At 33.7% G+C, this 17,708-nt stretch overlaps 1 protein-coding gene across 1 annotated transcript; it reads left to right on the top strand.

The window, feature by feature from the left end:
• The first annotated feature begins 1,928 nt into the window (after window positions 1-1,928).
• Window positions 1,929-15,897, top strand: LOC102805112 (kelch domain-containing protein 10-like). The gene is made up of 8 exons (XM_085496591.1): window positions 1,929-2,022; window positions 5,386-5,528; window positions 5,949-6,033; window positions 10,460-10,614; window positions 11,076-11,444; window positions 13,382-13,502; window positions 13,614-13,753; window positions 14,584-15,897. The coding sequence occupies exons 1-8, from the start codon at window positions 1,959-1,961 to the stop codon at window positions 14,821-14,823; spliced, it is 1,317 nt and encodes a 438-aa protein (XP_085352717.1). The 5' UTR covers window positions 1,929-1,958; the 3' UTR covers window positions 14,824-15,897.
• The last annotated feature ends 1,811 nt before the right edge of the window (window positions 15,898-17,708 follow it).

Genomic DNA, 17,708 nt, shown 5'->3' with positions numbered 1-17,708 from the left:
TTTTTACATAAATCATTTATTTTAAGAAATGAGCTTTTTTTGGATATAATACCTTGACTCTTTTTTTCTATTTTTTACGTTATCGTACTTTGATTTTTTTAATCACTTATATATTTATTGCTGTAAACCAATAGAACATTTGTTATTCTAAGGATGCAATAAAGTTATTATTATTATTATTATTATTATTATTATTATTATTATTATTATTATTATTATTATTATTATTATAACACATACAACATATACTATTACCTGGATATGACATCCCTCCCCTTTCAGAGTGATGCTACATATCACCATGGTAAAAGTTGACTTTATAACAATGAACTCAGCAACATAAAATTTTTAACAACATTCAGGTTAACAATATTGTTCTCAACTAAATTTGCATAGTCTGCACTCAAAAGTTCAACAGTAATTATAAACTTCATAACTCAAAAAACAGTTCTCAGTGTCACATTGTATAATCAGAGGTACTTTACCGGTATAATTCTTATTATACTGCATGTCCTATATATTCAGTTCATGATGAAATTATCAAATATCTTTGGCTTAATTCTCTCCCTGGTGAGTCAACATGTGTTTTTACCAGTTATTGACTCACATGGGGATTTAACAGGTGATTTAGGCTCATTTGGCTCTACCAAAGAATCATGGGACTCTACTGCTCGACTATCAATGTGATATTTTTTTACATGTGACGAATTACGATCATACTAGACACCCTTCGGTGACTCAACAGTTACCTTACTATAAACAAAATACAACAACCTAGCAATATGACGAGCACCTCTGTTTGTGCATAGCTTGGTGAGTGTACGTGGAAGTTCAACATGCAAACACCAGATGTTGTATTTTTTAAGGATTACAAAGAATTTACATTATTTTGCATTTTTTTGTAATTCAACTATACTATTGTTTTACTAGAATAAAATGTGAAAATATAAATATAAGATACCTACATAACATGTATCATTTCAATTGAGCTGGAAGTTTTCAAGAAGTCGTCAGAAATAGCAGTTTTGACAAAAATGACCTAAAATATTCACAAAAATAAAATCATTCAAGCTAGTAGTATACTAAACACTGTAAACATTAAAACACTCAGGCTACTGGTTTTCAAGAAGATAAAAATGCAATTCTTGAAGGGGAGAACACCGGGAAGTATATGACACCGGAAATAATATCACAGGTTAAGTTCGACATTAATCCCTAGCCTGATTCGCGTTACACAACCCCAGAAGATTTGTCACATCAGAACGCGTTGACCGGAGGATTATTCAATGTGTGATATTGTTTGATTCTTAAACACAAATTGTCAAATATATTTGGAAAAAAATGTAAAATGTAATTATCTGTAAAGTGTAAAACCCTATTTTTTTTACTGTAAATTGAAGTTTCATTTTATTTCTTGTAAAAACATAAAATGCCTTTTTTATTTTCTGTAACCTATACCAACTATTCCCCCTTGCCCACCCTCTTGAAAGCCTAATAAAAGTTCGGCAACTTATAACATAATGTAACATAACAATATAATATGAGAGCTGAAAATCCAAATAAATCGATTAGTATTATTTTTTTCAAGATTTTCCATCGCGATGAAAAAAAAAAATAGGAAAAAAAAATAGGAAAAAAATAAATAAAAAATAGTCCTGATTAATTTGGATTTTCAACCCTCGTGTGATTGTAACGGTGTTTGCATATGCCCCTGCCTATTCTACCCCTCACCCGTATGTCAAAGTGATTTAAAACTGACGAAACATATAATTCCACTCACATTTACACATAATTAAAACTATCTTATTCCACTTATTATACTTGTAGCATTAAATATTATACATAAAATCAAGTGATGATAATGGCAAAATGTTGACATGCGGGTAGCGTATCAGCCTATGCGTACAACGCTGAGAAAACATGCATTGAACAAACTAACTTTCCAGGAAAGTATCAAAATGGCCGCGCGGATATCTGTTGGTTGCATTGTTGTGCTGACCCCGGATAAAAATCCAGTAACAGGTGAGTACTGTACACCTAATGTAAATATACAAAATATTAGCTAGATTTTTTGGCTGGTGTTCAATTGGCGGTCTATTGCCCAACAATTGTTTCCCAGTTATTGATAACTATAGAAGTGGGTAGTCGTCCCGGGGTTGTCGTGCGTGTGCTGTTTGGTTTAGTTCACTCACACTTCCGGGTTCTGGTCCGGAGCGTGTGGGCTAAAGGACAGCTCCACCGAGTTCGGATAGTCAAATTTTGGTCTCGCTCTGCCAGCCTGTGTTTTCTTCGTCGTTTTCCAGACACAAATGCAGCGTCAGTGATGAAAAAACTCGCAAAGCAGAGCAAAAATACTACTGGTAACACCTGAGCGGGCGAATTACCACTTGGCGGTGACCAGTGACTGTTACAGTGACTGTAAAGTAATAATATTATGAGTGTTTCCTTTATAAGCACTGTGAGAAATTTACAATGCAACAATGTTTTTGTTTATATGAAAATCTAGTGTTCGAACACAACGGTAATTCAGGTTTTTGGCGTCATCCAGCTAACATAGTTATTTTACACAAACTTAAAATTCAGTGAAAACCAAAACTCAATCGTGGAAATGCGGGTGAATCAGCTTGGAAGAGAATATCTTCTGGTAAACCTTGTCATTTCAGACCCTGGAATGATCTCTTCCTAGTGAATGACATTTATTATTATTAATTTTACTGTAATATTATTATTGTATCAATTGCATATGGGTATGCAAGACATTTTGAGTGAGAATTAAGGTCCACATTTGAGGTAGCAAGAAGGGAAATTTTCATTTTTTTCTAGATTTTTCAAAAATTTATAAAACGGTTACTTAAGACCATGATACATCATCCCAGTTTTTCAAAAGATCAAAATATATTAGAGTATGGTTATAATAATGCAGCAAATCTACATTGTTTTACTATCCAAAACTGTTTTTCGTGTTTTTCTCGAATTTTAATTCAGTGCGGCTCATTGGGACCGCCGTCAAATCAAATGCATTCGGGCTATGACATCCAGACTCGCATTTATCGTTTAAAAGATAATGATGGGACGAAATGTGTCTGGGTTTTTAAAGAAAATGCTTTGTCACAGAATAATAGTCTGTTAAATGTGCCAAGTGTGAAATAATTAGGGGACAAAAAAACAAACCTGTGTAGAAATCAGAAAAATATGTTTTTTGATTACCAGGGACACATTTCAATGGACTTGATTACGGACAATACATGACGTAAATTTCATTCAGAAATTCCGCATTGTGCTCTCACAATCGCGGATTTAGTCTTTTTTACAAGGTTCACCTTTTTTGTTGTCATGTGGTACTTAAGTAAACAATGGCTGTCCAGTCTATACTGTGTCTATACTTATGCTTTTGAAGCATATACGTTATATTACGGTTCTGAATGAAACAACAGACAGAGAATGCTTTGTTCAAAAACGTCATCAAACCCTTCTCGCTACCTTAAACCAGAATTAAAAAAAAAATTACAATTTATAGCATAAGTGTCACATCTGTTCATTTATTTATTACATAAACAAATACTGGGCTGAAAATGACATTAAACAAGCTAAAACCATACTGCAAAACTATATTTAGAAACACATGTACATATACAAATTTATTTTAAAACATTTGATGCTGTAATTAAACCCATTTTGTTAAACTGCTCTGGTGACATTATTAGCCAACAACAAAACTTCATTAACCTGCAATTGAAAAAAAACACATAAAATGTTGTAAATTCCTTCTTAGTTAAATAGCAGAGCAACAAATCTAGCTTGTTTGTTTGTTAGAACTAGAGAGGCTCTGCCTTATTTTGTTAGAGATCAAACAAATGATGAAATATTGTAAAACCATTTATTTTCCCTACTTTCATGTTTCGAGCATGATCACTATTTTATTTTCACGAATTTGTCAAGGAAACAATGAGTTTTATTGTTATTTTACATGTTCATGTAGATTTAATTTAGCAGATTTCACTTGTCAGCAAAAATAGTGAAATTAAAACCCAGTGAATAATTAATGCATTTACACTGGGTCCATAGTGTTGGGAAAATCCTTTGAAAGTCTTTGGATTTTTTGAGGTCTGGAAAGTCTTTGAGTTGTCTTTAAATTACAGGAAAATTAAGAAACCGTTGAAAAGTCTTTAAATTTGATAGATTGATTTCTTTACAGTTATTTACTCATTTTAGAAAGGCTCGTTTTCTCCAGGGAACTACCATATCCTTAGAACTTTGATGAGCTTTGGTGGTGATGTTGGCCTGAATTAAAGGTCAAAATGTCTTAGAAAAATGCAAGAAAGTTTGGGAAAAGGTCTGGAAAAGTCTTGGAAATCAGTTGGCTCTTGGTGCTATGGACCCTGTTACATTATTGGCTAAGAATAAACATAATGCCACAAAATATGCTGGTTGATGAAGCTTATAAATTAGGCATTCAACTAGACAATGCTGGAAGACAAAACTGGGTATCCATATAGCTAAATATAATACATATGAAACATGTTTGGGAAGAGTCAAAATCTGAAGACAGAAATGGTCTAATTAATTAAAACAATATTCGATAATAAATTACTACAGAAGCAGTAATGATGACAACAATGGGGCAAATCATAAAAATAATTTTAGCACATGTAGGCAGTTTAAATCAGATTTCTCGTTCGAAAAATACTTATACATAATTAAAAACCCACATCACTGATCTTTGTTAACCAAATTAAGAATTATTGAATATATCCTACAAATTGAAAAGGACAGATTTAACAATGTTGACATTTTTCTCAAATGCAATCTTTACAAAGATGAAACAAAAAAAATCGTGGCTGATTTATCATACATTTGATTGACCACACGTTTATTGTTAACACAAATAAAATACTTGTTGAGACACGTTAATAATGAAATGAGATTTTGACTGAGTTGATTCTGTTGATATAAACTATGCGTGCTCTTACTCCCTCACATAAGATTATGGATCATGGTTACTTGTTTCTACAGATTTGGCACAATGATTGAACAAACATGGTTTTTTGTTTGGATGGCGAAAGAACACTTCAACCTTTGTACATGTGTACATGCAGTCAGTTTATCATCCAATCAGAGATCTCTGCTGGCACCATTATAGTTTTTAAAATATACTACAATCATGCATTACACATGTGTAATTTAATTTTCAAACTTATTGAATGTATGAAATGTTAACAATAACTGTGCCATGCATGGCTTTTTATCTTAAGCTATATACAAATACTGGAAAATATAAAAACTAATAATAATAATTTTGGAAATAAAATCCCCTCCACTTATCCACAAAGAAAGTGCCTTTCTGTCCTATATATCATTCATTACCAAAATTGCCCATCTTTGCAGGTCAAGATGTACCCCATGCACGTAGTGGCCATTGTTGTGTTGCCGATAGCAGCAGCGTGTATTCATTGGGCGGCATATACTATGATCCCCTAGAAATATTAAATCTTGAAGATGAAGAGAATTTCAATCCAGTTTTTCAAGAGGTAAGGGATGAACAAAACTTTGAGTGAAAACGTTCTTTTTTTAGTAAATTTTCATATGCTATTTTTTTTAACCTCACTAGTAAATGCATTGCTCCTATTGTTATCAATTTCACAATACTGTATTTGATCTATTAGAAGGGTATCTCCAATAGAAGTGCGTATGAACCAAAAATCAGATTTGTTGTATACTGAATCATAAAAATATTACTTATTTTGACTATAGAAACACCTCTGTAATTTACCTGAGTTCACACACTTCAATATAGTATTGTTGATAAATCATCAATCAAATTGTAGACAAAGATAGTCGGAGGATAGACAGTGTTTAGAAATAGGTTAAATTTAATCTACTATATAAATACATGTATATGCATCAAGTGCAAATATTGAACTTTAAAAATGTATTATATTCATCTGCAGGTATGGTGTTATAATACATCTTTGAATATCTGGAGTAAAGTTAAAATGGAAGGAACAGTCCCACCATTAACAGCATCTATGTCATGTAAGTGAACTTTGAACTTTGAATAAAAACATCTGTCTCTTTAACAGCTAGGGTCCATAGATAAATAGGTAAATAAACAAGCCGGTAGGCTGGTTGGCGATCCACTCCGCTCAAAAACAAGCACCATGTTTTTGGCTGTTTCCATGGTGTGACATAAACGTGAAGCTAACGTCGGTTTATAACTAATACAAAGTTCGCAAACACCATTCAGTTTTTGGAAGTCACTTAGTTTATTACTAGGACCACAATCACTCTCCTAGTCGAGTGACTGTGCTAGGACGTATTCTGCTGTTACATTTATTATTTCCAACCGTTTTGCGATAGCATTTTCTAGAATGAAGCGTTTCCTGTAAATGCTGGAAAGCGAAATAATGAAATAACGAGATGGTAAATATTTACCTATTAAAGTACAGTGTGTTGACCTTCATAATAATATACTTCATAATGCAAAACATTAGTCACGGTGAGTTATTTAAATATACGACTCCTAATCGAAAAATATGACCACAGTCCAGAATTTCAGACGGATATTAAGAAACCCAAGAGCATATCAAAAGCATTTACTCTAAAATATAAAAAAGAACTGCAGTCAAAAGTCAAGAATGCCAGCAAATAAAGGACTCTGCCCCACAATCCTTTGTGCGCGTTATTACGGACACATGCAAAAAACTGTACCACGCTTGTCAAATCTGGGTCAAATATACAGTACGCTACTATCTTGCCACAGTGGAGTGTTCGGTGACCATTGAATTAGCCCGTGATTCATATTTTATGTGTATTAATTTATTCATCAATTTTCGTGACTGACAGTACTGCCCAAATTTTAGTCAAACAAACGCAACTGGTGAAACGGAAGAGCATTGCCAGGCGATGGACGCGGGGCTCTTTGGCGACGACCGCATAGAGGTCAAAATACGCGTTCTATTTTTACGCGTTAAATATGGCTCTTCCATTTCGCCCCCTCCGGAATGTTCTACTTTCACAGCCTAATCGCAGGTTTTTCGAAAAACGTCGAAAAAACACAAGAATTAGTAGAAATGTTCCTGTTTTGGGAGGATTATTGATGGAGAATAATGTCTTTATTACAAAAATGCTGAAAAAACGTGAGTTGTTGCCTTAGTTATTTTTTTATTGGCGAAAAACTGCGAACTCGGCAAATTTGGTTGCACAACTTCCCTTTATCATATACACCCAGCGACAACGATAAAACTGGTAGGAGGTAATACATTTGGGGCGAAAGTATTCAAAAATCAGTTTTTGGATGTTGCAATGGCAATGGTGGGCCAGGATTGTTTTCCAAATAGTGACGGCACGACCTACCTGTGAAGTATGAACAAAACCGGCCGAGCCGAAACAATCACAGAGGAGTTAAAAGTTGTTGCTGGTGAAAAGTTACCCCAACTTTAGGGTCAAATTTCTCGGTAATGAAAACAGATATCAAAAATTCAAATGCTAACTTTGTGCCCACACTCAAGCTGAGTAGAATGAGCTATGTCTGAAGTGTTTTATCCCAAATTTGTAGGAGGAGATACATTTGGCGCGAAGCTATCCAAAAATCAGTTTTTTGGCTGTTGCTATGGCAATGGTGGGCCAACATTTTTTGCAGATTTTTCCTAATAACTAGGGTGAAGGTGTGACCTACCTGCCAAGTTTGAACGAAATCGGCCAAGCCAAAAAAATCACAGAAGAAATCATACGTGAAAACACTGGAAATGTACACACACAGACCCACACACAAAACGACACAAGCCGGTAGGCTGGTTGGCGATCCGCTCCGCTCAAAAACAAGCAACATGTTTTTTGGCTGTTTCCATGGTGACATAAACGTGAAGCTGACGTCGGTTTATAACTAATACGAAGTTCGCAAACACCATTCAGTCTTTAGAAGTCACTTAGTTTAGTACTAGGACCACAGTTACTCTCTCCTAGTAGAGTGACTGTGCTAGGACGTATTCTGCTGTTACATTTAAATACATTTATTATTTCCAACCGTTTGGCGATAGCATTTTTTAGAATGAAGTGTTTCCCGTAAATGCTGGAAAGCAAAATAATGAAATAACGAAATGGTAAATATTTACCTAAATTGCAGTGTGTTGACCTTCATAACAATATACTTCATAATGCAAAACACTAGTCACAGTGAGTAATTTAAATATACGACTCCTAATCGAAAAATGTGACCACCTTTATTAAGCAACCTAAGAGCATATCAGAAGCATTTACTCTAAAATATAAAAAAAGAACTGCAGTCAAAAGTCAAGAATGCCAGCAAATAAAGGACTCTGTCCCACAATCCTTTGTGCGCGTTATTACGGACACGCGCAAAAAACTGTACCACGCTTGTCAAATCTGGGTCAAATATACAGTACGCTACTATCTTGCCACAGATTGTTTAGTAGTGGAGTGTTCGGTGACCATTGAATTAGCCCGTGATTCATATTTTATGTGTATTAATTTATTCATCAATTTTCGTGACTGACAGTACTGCCCAAATTTTAGTCAAAAAACGCAACTGGTGAAACGGAAGAGCATCGCCAGGCGATGGACACAGGGCTCTTTGGCAACGACCGCATAGAGGTCAAAATACGCGTTCTATTTTTACGCGTTAAATTTGGCTCTTCCTTTTCGCCCCCTCCGGAATGTTCTACTTTTGCAGCCTAATAGCAGGTTTTTCGAAAAACGTCTAAAAAACACAAGAATTAGTAGAAATGTTCCTGTTTTGGGCGGATTATTGATAGAGAATAATGTCTTTATTACAAAAATGCTGAACAACCGTGAGTTGTTGCCTTAGTTATTTTTTTATTGGCGAAAAACTGCGAACTCGGCAAATTTGGTTGCACAACTTCCCTTTATCATATACACTCAGCGACACCGATGCCAGCTGACTGTGTACAAAACTGGTAGGAGGTAATACATTTGGGGCGAAAGTATTCAAAAATCAGTTTTTGGATGTTGCAATGGCAGTGGTGGGCCAGGATTTTTTTCCAATTAGTGACGGCACGACCTACCTGTGAAGTATGAACAAAACCAGCCGAGCCGTTGGGGTCAAATTTCTCGGTAATGAAAACAGATATCAAAAATTCAAATGGTAACTTTGTGCCCACACTCAAGCTGAGTAGAATGAGCTATGTTTGAAGTGTTTTATCCCAAATTTGTAGGAGGAGATACATTTGGCGCGAAGCTATCCAAAAATCAGTTTTTTGGCTGTTGCTATGGCAACAGTGGGGCAAAAAAATTTTTCAGATTTTTCCTTATAACTAGGGTTAAGGTGTGACCTACCTGCCAAGTTTGAACGAAATCGGCCAAGCCAAAAAAATCACAGAAGAAATAATACGTGAACACTGGAACACTGGAAATGTCACACACAGACACACACACACACAAAACGACAAAATTGATTATAAGGGCAATCCTAGCGGAGCGGATCGCCAATAAATACAATAAATTTTTAAATCCCTATTGAACCAATTTTGTTGTTGTAATTATTTGTATTTTCAGACATGTTTTTTTGCTGCTCCTAATTGATTTATTCCTATATGTGTACTTCCTTCTTGAGAAGATTTCATGCATCATTACATGTTATGGCAGACTGGCAGCCTAATCAATAAACCTTGCAATACATTTGTATATTTGTTCAGATACATTACATTGTATGGCTGATACTTAAAGTATAAACAAATCTGTTAAACCATATTATTATACATCTGTCACCGTCATAGGTTACATAGTGTCGTAATTTTGCGGTATTGCACTTGGTATTTTCATCCTACCATATTAGGAAATGTGAATCTCAAATATGGAATGAATTTGCGTGTAAACGTCCTCTAATAATAAAAAAAAACATGGATGCCCCTGGACCGGACCCCACACAAAGAAGTTCGCTAAATCTGTTCTAAGCATTTCGGATTTCGGCATTCCAAAAGCATGAAAAAATGATTTTATATAACTATGAAAACTACTTCAAAAAATGGACTGCAGTCGGCAGTGGCTCACTCGTGAACCAGAAAGTTTTGTTGTTTCTGAAAATGCAAACGACATACAGCATGAATCGGCATCTGTATTTTTTTTGAAAATTATGTTGATTGAAATGATTTTACGTAAATCAACATTGCAAAAAACTACACAACAAATTACATTATGTGTATGCTAGTTTTGGGGCCAATTTCATTTAACCATGTTTGCAAATAAAATGTTTTAGATGCTGTATCGCATTTGAACATGGTTTTTCATGCTTTAAAGTTATTTCTATATCTTTAAAATGAAGTTGTTATAATAAAATAGCAATAACCACCACCACCACCAGAGTATACCACTCAATTTCATCCAGTTTACTTCATATACACATGCTTGTGTGGAATACTCACCTGTGGGGCAAATATTCCTTAAATATTAATTGTAATAAATGTAAATGTTTTTATTCACCCAGCAATTCTATCAGGTCATGTTGTGTTTACGTTTGGTGGCTCTGGATTCCCATTTGGTGCTCGTAGCGATAATCGTGTTCATACATTCAACCTGAAAACACAGTGTTGGGCAACTTTACCTCTCAAAGGCGATCTACCACATGCAAAGTATGGACAGGTAATAATAGGTTTGTTGTAAGGTTGATGTGTGGTCGTCGATATATGTGGTTCACAAGTGTTCATGATACGCATGTTCAGTGTGTGTTTGGGTTGTTTAATGTGTGTTCAATATGTGGTAAATATATGTGTGAAATACTGTAAAAACATGTCTTTTTAGCTAATTTAGCTAATCTGTAATTTCGCTAATTCAAAATGTCACTAATTCAAAATAAAGTATATTCTCACAATGAGATTGTTGACACTTTAGCAAAATTATGATTCAGTTAATTTATGCATGGAGTCAAATTTGCTAAAATGGCATGTAGATATTTAAACATGTTCTACAGTATATGAAATGGGTTTTATGTGTGGTCCATGTTATAGTTGATAGATATTCAATGTTTGGCCAATATACATTTGATTTGTGTAGATATTAAATACCATTCAAGATTATATCGTGTTTTTCATCTCAAATTTCAGGCCATGGCTTTGGTGCACAATCAGTATCTCTATGTATTTGGAGGCTGTAGAAAACTACCTGAAGGAGGTCTGTTTGTCTTTGATTCCGATTTACACAGAATGAAACTAGAGACGTACTGCTGGGAAAAAGTAAAAGATCCTGTCATGGAAGCACAAAAAAATAGGAAAAGAAAAGAAAAGAAGAAATCTAATAATGATGATGAGAATGATGCAGTTAAGAAGGAGAATGAAGTGGAAGAGGAAGAAGAGGATAATGAAATGTATCCCCTAAGAAATGGTTCTTATCGACACCAGGTTGCAAATGATGAAGACAGACTTTATGTTTTAGGAGGAGGAACTCTCTGGAGGGAGGTGTTTCCTTTTGACAAAGTAAGTTGGTATGAACTTTGCTGCATGTAAATGGAATTAGAAGTGCAAGCCTTGACAATGTATTCAACATTCCACAGGCTGTTTTCATAAAAACAATAAATTGCAAAGTCTCATAGAGCAAAAAAAAATAATTGTGAAGAAAGTTTGGCACTTCTTTCTTGGTTTAACAAATGATACGGTAGAACAATACTGAAAAGTAGATATAATGTCAATTTTGTGCAAAATTGACTGAAAATATTTTGTCTCTTTCAGGGCATTTGGTTTCTATGGCTAAGATATCTCAGAATTGTGACATATGTTAAAAAAATGATTGATATCAATAGTGCATTATGAAAAATATATTAAAAAAAACTGACAAAATGTATTTTCATTGAGGTCTATAAAAACCACTGAAAAAGTGACATTTTGTGCATATTATTTGAAAGATTTTTTTTCACAAAAGCAGATTGACAGTGAACAAAATAGTCGACGTACTATTGACTAACAAGACAAATTGTAGAAAAATGTCGACATAAAATATTCTCGCTGCTATACGAGCTGAAATATGCACATGTGGTGTGGGGTTGCAGGTATTGTGTCCCATCTGAAGGATTGGGGCATTTTGTCAACCCTTAAGTATGAACATCGATATGCTGCTGTGATCGCACTGACGCCACAAAACCACATCTATATTCTTACGCTTGATTCATTTGTAGGCATCGCCTTTCATTTGATGTGCTGTAAAATTATGTCTACTGTGTGCTCCTACGTTCACAATCAAATGTTTTTATTATTTTTCATTCACTCTTTTTTGAATGCATGTCATAGCACTTTCACTCATTGGCAACTCATCGGCATATGTGTGTCATCAACAGTATATTTTTCAAACAATCACAATTTGTGAATGCCGTGACGTGGTGATTTAGTATTGGTCTCTAAGACTCTCGAAAGTCTACAAAATTGTGAAACTCCTATTGTAAAAAATGGAGCCTTGTAGTGAACATAAAGAAAAAAAATTATGGTTTTTAATACTGGCAACAGAATTCTAAAAAGTCAAAATTTCTCAATAAATAACCAAAATATTCCAGCAGTGTATGAATTCTTTAGGCACTATATTCACAACAAATGGAAAATTTAAATGAAATTTATTAATGTTAAAAAACAAAGCAATGAAAGCTTTATTCTCTATACGACAAACCATCTCAAAATGGTGTCCTCTTCACTGTGTTTAAAGTTATTTGACCAACCAATTTCACCAATTTGAATGTACGGGTCAGAAATCTGGGCTTGTGATTTATTAAAAGATGACAATAATCTTGAACAAACCTGTAATCAATTTTATTGTTTCATACTTGGTGTAAGTAAAATCAGAGTAAAATCGGTTAAGAGTAAGAGTAATTCTAGCTGGGTAAAACATATTGAAAATATAACGGGTCACAATGATTTGAAACAATAAAATTGAACCATCAATTATCAAATGTTGTTAAAATAAAACTCACAAAAGACTATGAAAAATTATAAAAAGAAAGCTTAAATTCTCCTCACAGTAAAAATGGTAAAGATGACAATAAAATGAGAACATATAAATTGTTTAAATCGCATTTGAAAATAGAAACATATTTAATCGAAATAACGAACTTCAGCCTTCGCAGTAAATTTCGACTCAGTGATCATAATTTAGAAATTGAATGAGGAAGACAACAACGATAAAAAATTCCTGTCGATCGATTTTGTAAAAAATGTCATACAAATTCAGTTGAGAACGAATAATATGTTATCCAAGATTGTGAATTTTTCGATAAAGATAGTCAGTTTACTGCATATATGTTTACTCTAAATGATTTCAGCAGAAAATACAACTTAAGAGAACAATGATAATCACAATGCAGTATACTGTAATCCAATCATACATAGTTTGTGTGTGTGTGATACCTCATAATGTATCATTGTAATTTCAGATCCATGCATTCAACTACGCAACAAGTAGATGGGAAATTCTAAGCAGTCACAGAGATGGTCATTGTGCAGAAGGGTTTCCGTCACCACGAAAATATCACACATGTGTACAAAAAGGAGATGGTAAGTTTTGTGACACTTTTTGACACTGAGGGCGCTTGCTATTTAAAACTTGAATTGAGTTGTACAGAGATTGCACATTCTTTAACTGCTGTTTTAATTCAAAAATTGCAGAAGTTTTTATCACTGGAGGTCATGATGGTTTTATAGTGTTCGATGACATTTGGAAATTAACGTTACACGATCTTCAGTGGTCCAAGCATCCTGCTAAACTCCCGTCTACGTTATTTTTCCATGCTGCAGCACTAACACCGGTGAGTACTAAGTAGCCTCAGTACTAAGTAGATTCTGTTAAAAAAGCAGAATTTTAGGTGAGAGAAGTATCTTGGTGGAACGTCGTATATCATGCTCAATGTGTGTGTAATTTACAAAAAATAGTACTCAATACTTGTACAGTTCCACTCAATATACCGGTACACCACTCTACTACACATTCATATCACACTATTAATCAAGAATTGAAATACTTTTAATTTTCTGGTCAGTTTACTTAGCTCATGATTTATGGAATGTCCCATAGATTTCAGTTGAACTAAGATTCTGTGAATTCCAGCTTTTCAGGTTTCACTCCCGTAATTAAAGTTGTATCCCTACGCACTTAAATAGCACTGGACGAATATAGGGCCCAATTTTATTTGCGAATTAGTTTTTGGGGTAGCAATAACTTTCATTTGTACTTTGTGGGTGAAAATAGATAGAGGGATAACAAAAGTTGAAATTTTTGTGGAAGCAATTAATTAAACATGTTTTTTTTGGCCCCATGTTTTTTGGTTCATTTATTTTATGTGTTCGCTCAGTGTAGTGTGCCTTAGTTTCAATATGTTCATAACTTGCTATTAAAAATGTGGAAAAAAACGGTGGGCTAATCACCTGATCAAATGGTGAAATTGACTCCGACCATTGTACTAGTGGGTCACTATAATGAATGATAGAAACTCTTAGTAACCCAGTATATCTCATTTTTGGCATATATTTATTGTAATTTACATGTGCTTTAATGGGAGGTTTGAAAAAGGTGTGTGACACTGGCCACATCAGTACTTGTGACATTATAACCAACATTTTCATTTGTTTATTTCACTAGGCTGGGTGTATGTACATATTTGGCGGTGTTTGCAACATACAGAATAGTAAACGTACGTCAATGATCAGCAGGATATGGCTGTATCTGCCAAGTTTACAAGAGATTTGCTGGCATTATTTAGTTCAGTGGATACCCAATATTAGGTCACTTACCCAGGAACAACTCTTGCTTATGGGAATACCAATAACATTTGTGGAGAGATTGCACTGGGATAAAGGAGAGACTGGTATTGTTGGATAAAAACTGAATTTTTTCTTCCAACCATGTAGTCCACATCGATGACTTACAGAATATTCATCAAGGAATCTCACCTGAAGCTAAATGTGTCTGCATTGTACAATCATACTGGATTATATAGAAAGATTTATGAAGATAATTTACCTTTGACATTTGGCAGGCTAAATGGAAACTATACAACTATTTATAAATAATTTAAAAATCAATATATTTATTATAATTTAACAAGCACCATGTCAAATTTATTCCTATTCCTACACAAATGCAATGCATGTTGGTTGGCTTTAATAGAGACTTTCAACCATTTGAACCAAATTGAACTTTTTCTGTCATATTTATTTTGACAAAATGGTTGTCATTTTCCATTGTTTACAGTTCTTGATAAACATTTTAGAAAAAAAAATTACCAGAGTTGTGTGGAATTTGTTGTGAAGTGTCAAAATGTTACTTCAGTGTTCAGACTGTCAACAGCGTAATTTTCCCCAATGACATTTTTATTCAACATTTTGCTAAAAATTCCCATTGGTGGTTATGGTCTTGATCAAGAATTTCTGTGAATTTTTTTTGCATAACATGACAAAATTTGCCTTATTACTTTTTAAAATCATGGAATTTTTCCACTTTATGATAGTATTTTATCGTGCAATGCTTGTACATTTGTATCTCAGGTCCAATGTCTAAAGAAATAAATTCTGGAATTCAATTGCCTCATTTTATTAACTACTGGTTTTGCCATAGTTACTGTTTATAACCGATTTGATTAACCAAGTGGTTTAATGATCCCAACAGTACACCTTTGACATCAATATAGCACAAGAAATGACTAATCCAGTACTTGATCCGGACCACACACCAACTGCTGATGTGGCATGTTTATACATGCCATAATTGTGGGCATGTTGTAGCACATATCCTATTGGAAATTAATTAATATTATTATAGTATCAATTGTGTGTGAAATAATGTTTTATCATGGATTTCTATGAAAAAACTTTTAAGGTAGCAGGATAGTTTTTTTGCATGGAAAATGTAAACAACTATTATCAGAATAAATTTTACAAGAAACCATACAATCTATATATGTTTGGAAAGCCCTTGACTTGTACTTTTTTTTCTATTATTAATATTTTGTGAACATTGTGTTTGTTTTAGCATCACGTGATTCTGAAAATCGGCGCGGCTGATAATTAACTAACGTGAATACATTTTAAAATGTCAGCTCTAAGGCCATGCATGCGGCCAAAAACTTTACACTGTTTTGAAGCAAGGGTCATGAAGTTTAAATCCGTATTTCTATTTTTTACATTAAGTTTTTTTTCCTCTCCGAAAATCAAAAATTTCAAGCACGTTTTTGACTCCCGTGTGCGAAGCACAAAAGGGAGTCTTTGCAATTACCCTGTCTGTATGTATGTATGTCACTTTTTTTGTTCCACCGTTATCTCAAGAACCACTAATCAAATTTTGGTGAAACTTGGTACATAGATGCTCTGGGATAATGCGCAGAGTTGATTAGGTTTTGGTAAAAATCTATGAATATTAATTACCTAATTTACATGATAATTAACTGATTTTAAGCTGTTCTATGACTGTTCCACTGATTTTTGAAGAACCACTCATTGGATTTCAATGAAACTTGGCACATGGATGCTCTGAACTAATGCGCAGATTTGATTAGTTTTGGGTAAAAATCTGTTAATATTATTAATTACCTAATTTACATAATGATTAATCAATTTTCGGCTTTTCCACTGATATCTCAAGTACTAATCATAACATTTCAATAAAACTTGGTACATAGGTGTCATATGACACACCACATACATGATAGTTTTTAAGGTAATATCAGTACATATTAATTACCTAATTTGCATAATTAATTAATTTTCAGCTTTTGATATTTCGAGTAGTAATGATCACGTTTCAATGAAACTTAGTACATAGTTACTTGAGGACTGTGCAGAGACCTAATTAGTTTTTGGGTAAATATTTGTCATATTAATCACCTTATTAGCATAATTAGTTAATTTTTTGCTGTTCTATGATGTCTAAAAACCACTCATTGGATTTCAATGAAACTTTTAAAGAGTACCCATCACATTTCAATGAACCTAAGACTATGCACCATATTAATTTTTGGTAAATATTTATGCTTCTTAATCACCTAATTAACATAATTAATACTGATATCTCAAGTATTGATAATCACATTTGAATAAAACTTGGTACATAAATGCTCTAGGACAAACAGTCTGATTAATTTTGGGTTAAAATCTGTTCATATTAATTCTCTAATTAGCATAATAATTAATATTTTTTTGGTTCTAATCACATTTCAATGAAACTTGGTACATTGTGCAGACCTTATTAGTTTTACACTTAAATCTGTTCATATTAGTTACCTTATTTGCATAATTAGTTTTCAGCTATTCCATCAATATCTCAAGTATAAGTAATTTTGAATTAATTTTTAATGTGTCTCCAAAAATCTCAGCACACGGGAGTTCTTTCTAAGCTTTCTTTGATTTGGTGTTGAAGTTAGTGTATATCGGTGGTTTGCGCGAGGTTTGTGAAAATACGCGATAGAATTTCGCAAAAATGTAAATACGGATACGAAGCCAACATATTCGAGAGTACGAAAAGCTAAACGGCGACATCGTCACTTTTATGATTTTAAACTTCAATCGACGTTAACTCCCGTTTTACCAGCAAAATTTATATGGGCTAATAGTAAATAAATTACTTTGAAGGTTGTTTTCAATAAAAATCATGAATTAACATTTATATCTGTAAAAAAAACAGTATTTTTTGACCGTTCTCTTTCACGTTATGGAGTTTTGAGACGGTCTGTGCTGATAACGAACGGTTACGTCATTCATTACAGCTAGGAT

This window comes from Saccoglossus kowalevskii, chromosome 3, assembly GCF_978046115.1.
Source record: "Saccoglossus kowalevskii chromosome 3, keSacKowa6.1, whole genome shotgun sequence".
Classification (NCBI taxonomy): Eukaryota; Metazoa; Hemichordata; class Enteropneusta; family Harrimaniidae; genus Saccoglossus; species Saccoglossus kowalevskii.
Note: the sequence above shows the minus strand (reverse complement) of the source record. Positions and strands in the feature narration are given on the sequence as shown.

Excerpts from the sequence above, each read along its gene's own strand:
- LOC102805112 (XM_085496591.1), top strand. The coding sequence starts at position 1,959 with ATGGCCGCGCGGATATCTGTTGGTTGCATTGTTGTGCTGACCCCGGAT. Across the intron at positions 2,023-5,385 it reads GGATAAAAATCCAGTAACAG|GTCAAGATGTACCCCATGCA; the intron begins GTGAGTACTGTA and ends CCATCTTTGCAG. Across the intron at positions 10,615-11,075 it reads CACATGCAAAGTATGGACAG|GCCATGGCTTTGGTGCACAA; the intron begins GTAATAATAGGT and ends CTCAAATTTCAG.